The sequence below is a fragment of the Nematostella vectensis genome, chromosome 13 (genome assembly GCF_932526225.1).
Source record: "Nematostella vectensis chromosome 13, jaNemVect1.1, whole genome shotgun sequence".
NCBI classification, from domain to species: domain Eukaryota; kingdom Metazoa; phylum Cnidaria; class Anthozoa; order Actiniaria; family Edwardsiidae; genus Nematostella; species Nematostella vectensis.
Window position 1 is genome coordinate 1,910,088 of NC_064046.1, and position 13,137 is coordinate 1,923,224.

General features: G+C 41.1%; 1 protein-coding gene and 1 long non-coding RNA gene across 2 annotated transcripts; one reads left to right on the top strand and one right to left on the bottom strand.

Annotated features, from left to right (window-relative positions):
* Positions 1–323: 323 nt before the first annotated feature.
* On the bottom strand, positions 324–9,576 carry LOC5508146 (beta,beta-carotene 15,15'-dioxygenase). Its single transcript, XM_001628725.3, has 6 exons — positions 8,712–9,576; positions 4,428–4,575; positions 3,535–3,695; positions 2,848–3,121; positions 1,686–1,911; positions 324–766 (listed from the first exon to the last, which is right to left on the bottom strand). Exons 1-6 carry the CDS (start codon positions 9,196–9,198, stop codon positions 476–478), a joined length of 1,587 nt encoding a protein of 528 aa, XP_001628775.3. The 5' UTR covers positions 9,199–9,576; the 3' UTR covers positions 324–475.
* On the top strand, positions 7,926–10,310 carry LOC125559129. Its single transcript, XR_007306361.1, has 2 exons — positions 7,926–8,125; positions 8,300–10,310. It is a non-coding gene; the product is annotated as an uncharacterized LOC125559129 (long non-coding RNA).
* Positions 10,311–13,137: the final 2,827 nt, after the last annotated feature.

Consider the following 13,137-nt stretch of genomic DNA (forward strand, 5'->3'; position numbering starts at 1 on the left):
TCCCAGGCGTTCTTACCGGGTTTCCTGTGCTCAGAGATAAACCGTGAGGTAACCTGGGGGCTGGGACGAGCTCACAACTCTTACCATCCACAGGAAACCCAACCACAGGAAACCCGATAAGAACGCCTGGGACTAGGCTGTACATATATGGTTTGTCGTTAGGGAAGCGGGGGTTGTGGACAATGAGGGGGCCACCTCAGACAGCCATCAAAACACAGCCATTTCTCATCTCGCCTGCGTATGCGTGTCGCTAGTTTATACCTGATATGACGTCACTTGTGTGGATATCTCATGCGTAATACGCTGTCGGTCTCCTTAACTTCAGTGTTTACCACATCCTATATTTCTCCTAACGCGTGGATCTTAAACCCGCATCTGTAACCCTTTACAGATAAAGTGCTAAGCCTTCGACAAAACGTTATTCTCCTCTAAGACGAGTAAAGACAACAACTTTCGTTAAAATCACCTTCCGGTCTCATATCTCGGCCCAGGCTCTTTTAAGACCCGGGGTGAGTCCATACTTGCTTTTAAACATCCCATGTAGGGAGTACGCGATTGGACAGTCGACTACTGCTCGTGCGAGTTCCTTAAAAGTCTTGCCGTCCAGGAAGAGGAGGAATGATTTCTTTCCCTTGGTGCCGACCACAGCGGACACCACGCAGCCTTCGTCTTCTTCCTCGGCTCGCGGCGCGGCAATAAAGACGGGTTCAGAGGGATAGCAGTCTTGCTCGTACCAGAACTTCGCATTTTTAGCCAGTACGTCCACCTAGAAAACACGAGTCGTTAGTGATATGGCCAGCGGTATCGTCATCACTGAGTATCATTTTTACGGCGGTTTTCAATATTTTCAAATTCTCGCCAACGGATTCCAACAGCTCCATTGCCTTCTAGCTTCCGTCGTTCAAAATACTTGAAGCATGCATTGGCTAGAACTGGAATGGTTTCCGATCAGGCAAAATTTCAGCATACTACTGGATTCCTGCATAGCAATCATTGATCGTCACTCGAGTCGAAAAAAAAAAGTAATTCCGTTAGATTGAATGACGGAAGCCAGAAAGCGATTTTACAGTTGAATATTATGGTTAAGAGTTCGCAGAATATTGAACATTTCAGCAATTATCATTACGGGAGCCATCATCATGCCATCTTTATTCTCAGTACACAAGCATCACTGATATATCAACGTTATCATCATCATTATCATCAGAATCTTCAAACCATCATCATCATCACATCATCGCCATCATTACATCAATATCACCATCATCATCATTATTATCATCATCCTCCTCATACCTCCCCCCCTCCCAATTCCTTAGTTTTGGGCATGATGCTTGATGCTCTAACATTATTCATATCAAACATATTCCCCACGGATAGTGTCCTTCGTATGCATTGCCTTATATGGGCATTGATGCTCATATTTAGAAGAGCTAAAGTTTTCCCGCTCCCTGATCTCCAGAAAACATGGTGAAAAATGCTGATTCCTGTCAATTTGAGACTCGAGGCAAAAATGTGTCAAAAAAAACTTTATCGCTTGGTCAAATCTTTTATCACACAAGCCTCCAAGAGATTGGCCGAGCGAGTTTTAATGTCACCCAAATATTGATATGGTTCTTAATTAGGACATCCTTCGACACGATTTGCTCTTTCCCCCTTGTCCATGGCCACACCCGAGCTCTCACCTTAATTATCTGATTAAGGAAGTCTCCCCTTCGTCTCGGCCCAACTCCGTACACGTATCGGTAGGGTTTCCCGTTGGCAAACTGATAGTTTATCTGCGGTAACTCTATGCCATAGTACAACAGCTTGTAGTCGCGATCATCTGAGTATTTGGGCATCTTGTACTGCTGAAAACTCTTCTTTCTCTTCGACTTGGGGGCATGAGTTGTAGGAATGGGAATGCGGTACCTGAAATATAGCCTTGCATTCAGTGCTTGTCGCAATCCTTTTAAGTCCGTAGAATGCGTGACAATGTTGTTAAGGTTTGTGTTTTGGATATTAAAAACTCTCGTCATTTAAAAAAAATACAACTTCCATTGCACTATTTGATAATCTAGAAATAGAACTGAGCACATTTTTATTGAGGATGGATTGAAATTAACCATGATTCGATTAAGTTCGCCACTGAGATAAACATCGTATTTGCAGAGGGTTTCAGAGCCTACGAAACCACATGTAACGAAAGTGGGACCAGGGTCTTTAAGATGGGTCTAAATTCGTTTCTAAAATATAATCATATACACCCCGTCTCATACAGCGCTTTTTGTACACGACAGCATGGGCCCTTTTATTTCCCTTATTTCCAATTTTTTTTTTTTGGGCAGCTAAGGTTAGACACTCCGCCCACGAACAAGATCAAACTTGGCTCCCTTACGCAGAAAGTTCTCGCGCGCTCCCTGTGTGCCCGATCTCCGCGACGCTCTGGGTCCCAGAGGAAGCTCCCGCTCAGTCTACTGACTTATGCCAGTCTCACACCTAAAATGTTGCTTAGCATCATTTTTAAATTGAAATTCTAGCACTCTATTACATTATTAGTGATTTTCAGTCTTATTTCACAGGTGTGTTGTCTGAATGCCTGAGGGGGGAGGGGAAGGGAGTGAGTCTCATTCTCATGCCTGAGGGGGGAGGGGAAGGGAGTGAGTCTCATTCTAATGCCTGAGGGGGGAAGGGAAGGGAGTGAGTCTCATTCTCATGCCTGAGGGGAAGACAAGCTCAGCGATTTTGATTAGGAAACGTCGATTTTGGTTTTCGAAGGGAAAGTTCGAGTCCCGTGTGCATACCTCTAGTAACGCGCTTGTTATTCCATTTAAAATCTCTTCTCATTCCATTTAATTCCCCCCTTACCGTCTGAGCGCGGGGTCGGCGTAGCCCTTGGAGATCTCGTGCTCTGGTTTGGTGCGCAAGTGGTGTAGGTAGTACTGGTACACGATGCGCGCGTCGGGGTAACACACGATGTCCACGAACACGTCCGCGTCGCTCTCGAACGCGTTCACGTGGTGAAAGCTGAAGAAGCAGTCAGCGTCGTAGCGTGCGATGCATTTGCCTGACTTGCGCTCAACCAGGTAGAACCGGGAAGGCTGTGTGGCGTCCCACTTCATGCAGTCGTGAAAAGACCGACCTGAAAGACACAAAAGATCCTTAAGATATTACGACAACTTATGACACTTAAAGAGACAAGAGATCTTAAAGATATTACGTCAACTAATGACACATCTTAAAGGACACAAGGGATCCTTAAGATATTATGACGACTTATGACACGGTCTTAAAGACACTAAGGATTCTTAAGATATTACGACACCTTGACACCGAAATAGAGCATGACGTAATAGCTATACTCAATGTCATTAAGCATTGGCATCGCTGGCGCTGCAGTACGACATATGTTACGAAGTTGCTCTCCATTATTTCCTTTGTCTAGTGGTACGCTGAGCAGCAAGTCGATGTACAAGGCGCGTAATTTTCAAATACATTTTTTCCGTTTTGCTATGCTTATGTTATTCAAGTAAATATATATATTTTTGTTCTCACCTTTTACTTTCATTGTAAGTAGTGCAAACACGTTCACAACAAAGGGGTTCTCAATGAACACGAAGTAGTTAGGTGTCATCGCGAAGCTGTGGTAGTAGCAGAGTTTGTTCTTGGGCTGGAAGGAGGCTAGCACCTTCAGCCCCTCCATCGGATGACATGTGCTGTTTGAATAGAAATGAGGATAGAACACATGAGGAATCTATTTACGTTTCTTTTTTAAAGCCGCATTGTCACCAGTTTACTTCCGGTCGATTGCGTAACAATCTCCGATGGTTTTTAATGGAAAACGCTAAATATATATCAAAACATTGAAAGCAGTGTGTCTATTGGAAGTTTCTTCGAGGATGTGATCGATAATTTAGAGCGGATGGCCTGTTAAATATCTCGGATTCTAATAGATTATTTTGTCTTTTAACGGTCGAGGTTTCCGTCAGACCTCCGGAATCAAACTGGTGATAATGCGGCTTTAAGTGGTAGTAATCTCGAAACGTCTGAGTGCTCAATCTAGTTTAGCGAATTGTTTTTATTTATATTCACTCAACTCGTGTACCAAAGGTGTTGGTCATGGGGGCGTTTTAGTGCACTTAAACTTTGTAAGTCACCATGAATTTCGCTATTTAATCGGGTCGTAGCTTTCGTTCCCAAAGCCTGTCTTGTTTTCTTTCGTTTTCCGACGCTCACGCAGGAATAAGATTGGGCAGGGGATTGCTGCTTTCCTTGTAGCCGGAATTTTAAAAAGAACATTATATAAAAGTAAGGTCTCCACTCACCCACCCCCTCAGCAAATATAAGAATGACTTCAGCTCGAGTCATTAGCTCCGAACGTGCGTGAGACGGGCGTGTCTCGCGTAAAATAGAAAAATAAACAAATAGATGACAGAGTGTTCCCGTACCTTTCTCCAGGAAGCGATCGCTTGGGGTCTGGCGGTATCTTCACTATATTAAACCGAGTACCCTTGTCCATAGTAACGGCTACGTTATACACGTAACCGTGCTCGTCCTCGTGGGGGTGGGGGGTGAGGGAAAACATGCGGATGGGGCCTGCAAAAAAACGGGCCAGCAGTCAAACGATGAGTTGGAATAATGACGAGAGAATGATCCATAGGGACCCAGGGGGGGGGGGGGGGGAGCGGGTTCCTCCCATGTCGACCTGATAGGGGTGCTCGTCGTATTTTTTTAGGGGTCAAAATCGGGCCTCAGGTATTTTTTCAGGGTGTTATCCGAGGAAAAAATAGGCTTTTCTATTAGAATGGTATTTTTTAGGGCTTTTGGGGTATTTTTTAGGGTAGCAATTTTTGGTGTGCCGGCATTTTTTAGGGGTATTTTTTTGAATTTCCCGACGAGCATTCCTATCACTTTTACCCTGAAGAGCCCTCCCCCCCCAGGGATATTGACCCAACATCTCGCATCTGATGGGTCGGGACAAAGCCCACTAAAACATTCGGGCAGGAAGAAATCTCTAGAAAAAATGATTAAGTATTCCTTGGCTAAAAGGCGTAGCGATGAAAGCATACGGAAAAAAGAAACAGCGACAAAAGCATATCAGATATCAAATGGTCGGTCCCTTATTCTCAAAGGATAGAGCTGTAGGTTTTTAAACCTATGGCTTAAAAGGCTTAAAGCCTTTGAAATCTATTGTGAGATCGTGTGTCTAGAGCAAAGAAATGGCTAAACAATGTTGACGTCTGTGACAAACGATCCCATATAATCCCTTTCAATCGCTATTAGCCAGCATCTCCCAATTCTAGCACTTCACAAATTTCGAGCAAATTCATCAAGGAAATCTTTGTGAAGTCTCGCAGCTTATTGTCAGTGTTACAGATGTATAATTTTATAATGAAGCTGACTTTGGACCATCTGTGAGTCATCTGCGTATAATAATCGCCAAGTAATGGGACAGGCTGTTTCATGATGACTTATTTGTGCTAGTGATGATGCGGCCACGGGACAACCTTCCCTCGGGCTTTTGTTCTCAGCTGCACGCAAACCAAAGTCAAGGTTGAGTATTCCGATTTTTCTCTTTGAGAAAGTATACATATGGGATCAGCTGCATCCTCAGCAGAAAACTCAATAAAATAAAATCCTTCTTCGCAAATCAGATGGAACCGTGACAAAAAAATCACACAAAGGTCACAAAGAAAATTGAGCTTTCGCAATCTTTTCAGTTGTCTTAACTTTTCTTAATCGCAGCATCCTGAAGCAGTGGTCATGAAGTTCGAATGGTTTAAAGACAAAGCTGTTATAGTAGTTCTCAACCAGACAATTTAACATTTTACACGTTCTTATTTTCAATTTTTTTACCTTATCTCGATATTTTCGCAATGCAAACACATAAGGTATCTTCGACCTTCGAAAGAATTCCCCCACGTTTAAACCTTAAATCCACGCTGATACGACGGTTTTATGATGTCCTCCCAAATCGGCACATATGGCACAAAGGTGAGCTTGCAAGTAGCTAAGAGTCGCTTGCATGCTACGATGCACGAGACAAGGGGACAGGGATAATAACCATCAGACGCGGATCCCTCCCATCCGAAGCGTAATTATCAAATATCTGACTGTGGAAACTTCTGAATTTAAATACGTGTTTTATACTATTTTCCCCAAAAATTTAGAAACTTGAAAATATTTTTTTACACGTATAAATTTTCACGCAACTTCGCCTGGTCGCATTTTCTACTCAGAAATTTGCGCGCTTTTATTTTTTGCGCATGTTTATTTAGTATTATATCTACAGCTACAACTTTGCTGTACCCACTTTCGCCCAATAAAATGTAAAGCATTAAAATCGCTTTCTGTATAGATGCCGACACCTGCATTATATACCGACACCGGATGACAGTTATCAAAAGTGTATATATCAACTATATAGCTAATGTATATAGCTCATTTAAACCATGTGGGTGTAGCAACGGCAGGGCCCCAGAAGAAGTAAACGTTTCTCAACGTTTTTTAATAAGCATCATAAAAGCGCAATTCACATCATACACAAGGGATATGAACCGCAGCGTCAGCAAAAAGCGGATTTGATGACAACACATCGGAAATTCTTCACACCTCCCGCGGGCAACGACAGGCGAAACGATGATTTGGTCTAATTAAATACATTGTTTGATAGGAAATCCTGCCATTTTAAAGTGTATTGCTTTCATGCGTTGAAAAACAGATCTGTTTCGATTATCCGATGATAAGCTTGTTTGACCTGTGAGGTTAGGATCAGAAACGCACGGTTTTACAAATCCACAAAAAAAAAAAACAGAGAAAAAGAATGAGAAAAAGAGAGGTTTTTCAGCCTTACTGAAAACAAATTCTAAGAAATGGTGTGCAAGATAGTGCGAAAACGTGTGGAAAAAACAATCAACTATAATATACCATAAAAAATGAGAACAAGACTCAATTCACTCGATTAACCTTGTCTAAAATGTCATTCTTTTAAAGGTTTTTTCATTCGCGCATTTTAGGCCGACAGCGTGTCAGTATTAGAAAGCCAATGCCAACCCGGGACGCAATCGATGAGTTTCACACCGGTAGTTGTGGCGGTAGTGGGTGATTAATACCAAGAAACCAATGAAGAAACCACCCTGTAACTTCCCTTGCGGTATTTTAGTACTCTTAATAAAGCTCTCGCCGACGTTGGGGGTACATATTAAGTGCTTGACCCTCTTCGAGTTGCGAAAGAGCGCAAACGAGCGAAATACGTATGTTCCGGATTTCTCCCATATGACTTACGCCTTTAGTCGCGGCGTGTTTGACTTTGCAGGGCTTGCTCGCTAAACCGCTTCTAACATCCGGTGTTTATAATCTAATAGATGATCTAAATCCTCAAATGCCTTATGTATTATCCTGATTGCCGCAATTTTGTTATTTAATGATCAACTTCGCGCTTCGTATCGTAAATTCAATTAGAAGAGAATCAATTATCTGGATCACTTTATTTTGAAAAATGTCGTTTCTTGTGGGTAGGAAGACAACAAACGGTCAATAGATTGCATCAATCCAAAGTTATATTCTATGTCCGATCTCCGTACCTAATAATTTTTTATTATTTTTTGTCTATTTTTTTATTACTGGCGATGATTCTGCTTAAAGAAATTTAATCAAATATTGACATTAAATTCTTTTGGAATAAACCAAGGGGATAATCCCTCTGAAATTCTTAGTCCATGTGAAGTATTCATTGATGTTTTCGAAAACAAAACAAGAAAACGGGGAAATAAGCTGGTACTAGCGTCTAAGACTAAAAAACCTCAGCTTATCGCTTCCCTTAAAAACCAAGTAAATAAGCCCTAGCAAAAAATACACAATTTTTATTTGTTACAACAGGTAATCACTTAGGAAAGGATCATTAATTTTTTCAGAGCTCATCACAAAAATTATACCACTCTCCCCACATCTTCACAAATGCGGCATTTTTCCCTGTCAAAGAACAGGATACCCCACCCCATGTCAAAAGCCTTTTACAAAATCAGCGCTTTTCCGGGAACTGCATCAAGTTGTAACAGATAAGGCTTGCCTGGGAATGCCGAAGTGCCAGGTCCAAACAGGGGCCACAGTCGAAGAGGAAACGTGGTAAAAGACCGGAAAAATGTGGGTAAGTTAATCAAAATCTCGTTAGGAAGGAAGTCTAAATTTCCCTTTAATGGCAAAGCTAGTTAGGACAGTTTAAAAGAGTATTACAGAGCAAAGACAGCACAATGAATTCATATTGATCTTTTTGCATTGTATAACAATAATCTACCCTCTTTTTATTTCCCCTTCTACATAGGCCCTCTTACTGATTGTAGTCGAAAATTTCCCAGTAGTGATATGTCAGATCAGATGTTCCGAATAACGATATCGTTGAATAGCTTCAGCGGAAGTTCTTTATGAACATTGCACAACTAACATATAAAAGGGTCTGGGGATATAGCCAGACAAAAAATCGCAAATCTGTAAAACTATTCAAATAAACAATATACTTAAAAGCGCAATCAAGAAAAAAATCTAATCAAAAGAACAGCCACTATCTAGACAAAGAAATCAATGAAAGGGATAGTTGGCATTTCGCAGCGTGAAACGAAAGAATATTTGATCAGATTGACGGACTATACTATAATGGTCGAATAACAGCAATAATCAACTATAATAACAAACTCTAAATACGAAAACAAAACAGAAAACAATGTAATGAGGTATACCTTGGAGGTCTTTTCGCATATTGTAGGAGCTCAGCACTTGGAGCGAATTTTCATCAAATCCGATCAAGAAAGGCGAATCGCTCACTGCATATGTCTTCCCTTTGAGAGCTACGACATTCACAGAGCAGTTGTCCGTTCTTTTGGGCGGCACGAAATAGGAGAAAAATCGCGCGAAGATGTTCTTGCATGGGTCAGGAGGAATAGGCGTTGCAAATTCGGCGTAGACAATTCCATTCTTGGACTGGGCTTCGTCAAACGCATGGCTTCGCAGATATCGACTGTTATAGGTTACTTTTCCCTCTTCTATCTTGTAATTGTGCAGCACAGCTAAGCCGTCAAACCAGTGATTATAGTGCTCTTTGCCTATCTCGTAAACGCCGGGGCCATTTCGTAGGAGATTCCCCTTGATCCAGGCAGGGACGTTTCCGCTAATGCTAGCTTCTTGAGCTGTTGGTTGTTCGGGGAACGTCTGGTAGACATCTTCCATTCTAAGTGAGCTTCGTGATATTCGTGTGATGCTCTATGGGCCTAAGAAATTAGTTCTGATAGCCGTTTGGACAGATTGGTGCTATTTATAGCTGTGGGGGTATCCCACACTTTGTGTTGACAGTTTCAAGGATACTTATATCAGTATTGACAGAAAGCCGCTTGTATTACGGAATCACGAGTTGGCGCGTCCTGTGCCTTTTGTCTGTGTGAACTCAAATGCGAGATTTTTTAATAAGAATAATATGTACTTTCATTTAGATACTGAGACAATTTACAGGCGAACCTGCAATGTCTTGAAAACCCTTCTATTTTGCATTCATCGTATCCTTGTTTTTAGCTTCATTAGGGAAAGGACGGATGTTGTGTAGGCGTCGAGGCGGCCGCGTAGCCGTGACGAGCGATTACAATTGAACTTTACCGCGCGTTACACTGTCCAGGCGAATGACGCACAAGAAACAGTTCTGATTGGTTTAAAAATAGGACAAGCCCTAAACTGGATTGGTGCATTTCTTGTTGGCACCATAACTGCTTTATAAAGCTAAAACCGGCTGTGAATGAGTGCGGAACATATGTTTTATAATATGTTCACATGCGTCGAATCGAAGAAAACTACGGTACAAGTGGTTCGATGGTAATCTGAGCACAAAAGCAATAACTCCCAATGTGCAATCAAATACCAAAAGATAATGCGGTTATTGTCTCATTACTGTCGCAAAGGTATCAATAGCCAATGATTTTTGATTGAATTTTAGTGATGTCACGACTAAAAGACTTCACAAAATCACTCCTTCTTCGAGAAGATTCCAGATGGAACGAGAACCACAGCGTTACACTTATCACGGTGACGTAATCCAAAACTTTACTAATCACCCTAATAAACTGATAAAATGTCAAAATATGATGCAATTACGACGTAGCAGAGGATAAAAAAAACTCGATCAAATGCCCGAAGCAGTCTCACGGAGCAGTTTCACGGAATCCCCTTCACACTACGTAAATCAAGAAAGACGCCGTGCTACTTTGACATTTTCTCAGTCCCGCCACAGGCGGACCAGGATTAGAATCAGTCCCTCGTGATCCTTCAGGAAAATAAAATATAATTTGAAGTTGTGTCTCTTGACTGTATATTAGCCTCGTGTGTTGTTCTTAAGGGGAATTGTGGCACAGAAAGGGGGACCCCTTTCTGCGCCACAATTCCCCGTAAGAACAACATACGAGGCTAATATAGTAATGTAACTAGCTTTATTGAGAAAACAGTCAAGACACAACTTCAAATTATATTTTATTTTCCTGAAGGATAACGAGGGACATGATTCTAATCCTGGTCCGCCTGTGGTCCCGCACGAACCAGTCCAGTTTCACAACAGCTCGGGGTCAGAGTGCCATTCTCTCTTGTTCTGATATTGTTATATGATCTTGTTTACAGATAAGGAACGCGAAGTCAAGTAGATATATCATTGTTTTATTTTGATTTTGGGTAGAGCCACTCATCAATCTTGCCGCCCGTCCCACGCGTCCCGCCCGCCCTAGATCTACGAGAACACCCTTAATTAAACAACACAGGTCATCATTCACGCCCAAAGTTTGATATTTTGTTTATCTTTTTGACGTGGTTTCACTGCAAGCCCCCTTCGTCTTGTCGCGTGCACACGGTACAGATTACAGTCAAAGTATCATTCCTGTTTTAAGAGTGCACTGTAGAAGCAATTCTTCACTACTTTTAAGTTTTACTTTTTACTTTTAAATGTTCTCTTCCTTTTGGAGTCCGGGTCTTATATGGGGATAAGAAAATATTTTACTTTTTGAAGAGTACACAAATACTTACGCATGAAATACGTAGGAACGGCAGGAAACTCTGAATGCGTGGTTCGTGACGTAGCTGTAACTCCGGATATTTGAGATGCAAATGATGTTTTCTTGTTGGGAGGGGGTACTCGACCGAATCAGATGGGTTTGTCCTTAAAGCTTTACACAGCACAGACTCGAAAAATTGCCCCGAGTCGAGTCAGACATTATCATTTGAACGTTACAGACACTATCCAAGACCTTAGTTAGCCAAGACGGAAAAGAAAATTGAATTTCCCTGTATGAAAAAGTTTTTTTTAATCCATGGGGGATTATACGCGTTAGAACCAACAATTCTTATACTGCAAAAGAACTAAAGGGTTAACACAACCCAAGGTTTTTTTTTATAGCCTGCTTAGCTGGCGGGGTTTTGTTGAGTTTAGAAACAGTTTTTATCCACAAATACGGGAAACCATTCCTTAGTTTGTTATTTGCTAGGTAGCTGAGGAGCAAGTGTGAAGGGGGCCCCTTACACTTGCCCCAGCTCTCTCGCGCGGCCATATATATTTAGCAATATATCTTTGCTTTCAAGAATTGCACTATCCTACCTTTGAGCGGGCCGCCACTTGACGAAAGCCTAAATAGTCGTGTTTCTGAACCAAAAATGAATACAATACACCAAAAACTGGAACTCGACTCTGCCTCGGAACTGGAATTCGACTCGGAAAAGCGTGGTGTATTGTACTTCGTCTTTTGGGATATGAATATAAGGCCAACAATTCTTTCTCAAGTTTCTTGAGTCTTCTGCCTATCACAGAGAAATTCGGAAAATTCATTAATCGCTAGGGAAAAGTCATCTTCGCAACAAGGCCAAAAATATGTTTTTTATTTGCTTTATTTTGTTACAGAAAAGAAAAAAAACCCGAAATAGTGACAGAGAGGACAAGCCCAACTTCAAGTCAAAACCCCTAAGAAACCACGACCCGATGTTTTCAAAGAAAAACAATCATATCGACAGATTGCGACAGGAGCAAAAAAATGGCAAAATTAAAATTGTAAGGTTGTGTTAGGTTACATTTTGTTTATATTTTGCCTAGAGGTTCCTTGCATAATATAAAACAAAATAGGTTTTAGTATTTTTTGGTAGATGATGCGTTCCTGAGATATGTTTGAGCAAAGTTGCCATAGATCATGAAAAAAGTAGCAATTTCGCCCAAATTGGGCAATTTCAGACAAATCAAGAGTCTTTCAATTTGCAATATCTCAAGAACGAATTATCTACCAAAAAATACTAAAGCATTTTGTATTTTTATTACACAAGGAACATCTATGTAAAAAATCAAGCGAATATAAGCTAACACGACCTTACAATTTGAACTTTGCCATTTTTTGCTACTGTCACAGATTGCTCATGCTAAGCCACTTTGAGCTTTTGACTTTATTTTTTTCCTGAAAAAGGTTAATGAAAATAACCACCAATAGCCCCAAAACAAAGCTTTTTTTTTCGATCCTCGTTCGAAGTGGAAGCATATTTGAACGTATTTGCGCGAAAAGTTAAAACAGGTTATAAAAATATGTCGCGGTCCAGACATAGTGAGATCGTGAGGCATAACCTTTCGTCTCGGGTAATATAAAAAGTCAAAATGTTTAATCAAAGTAACATTCACTGCATGTCTTTATTCTGTTAATTGAGGCGACAGTATTCAGCGCTTGTTTCTAGTAATCAAGACAGAATTTTATTCTGGATCCGCGCCTGATCAGCGTTGTGTACGATTTAGGAGCCACAGGCGGGCAAGCATTTTAAGAGCAATCGAGACGAGAAACCAATGAAAAAAATAATAAAAAAAAAACATTAGAGAATATAATTTCCTGGTTAGGAGGGAAGACCTCCATAACAACATGTGGAAACGACAAAAGCATCACTTTACTCGCGTATTTGCCCCATTAGCGAGATATCAACCGGTTATGAGCCAGCTTGCTTGCTTATTAATGAAGCTCTCAAAACAAAACAGGGAAAATTTATACTATTGTCCCCAAGAACATTTTTCGCAGGAAAAGACAATCAATTGCATTTGCCTATGTCACCTGAAAATAAAACAACACTGAACTTTTATTCCTCATTTTGTTTTACTTAATCCTATGGATTTAATAG

What these genes read in the sequence shown, in the direction of transcription:
- LOC5508146 (XM_001628725.3), bottom strand. Translation starts at nt 9,198, where the DNA reads ATGGAAGATGTCTACCAGACGTTCCCCGAACAACCAACAGCTCAAGAA. An exon ending in TATGCGAAAAGACCTCCAAG is followed by an intron (nt 4,576 to 8,711) that starts GTATACCTCATT and finishes GTTTTTTTGCAG; the next exon opens with GCCCCATCCGCATGTTTTCC. An exon ending in GCCGACCCCGCGCTCAGACG is followed by an intron (nt 1,912 to 2,847) that starts GTAAGGGGGGAA and finishes GCTATATTTCAG; the next exon opens with GTACCGCATTCCCATTCCTA.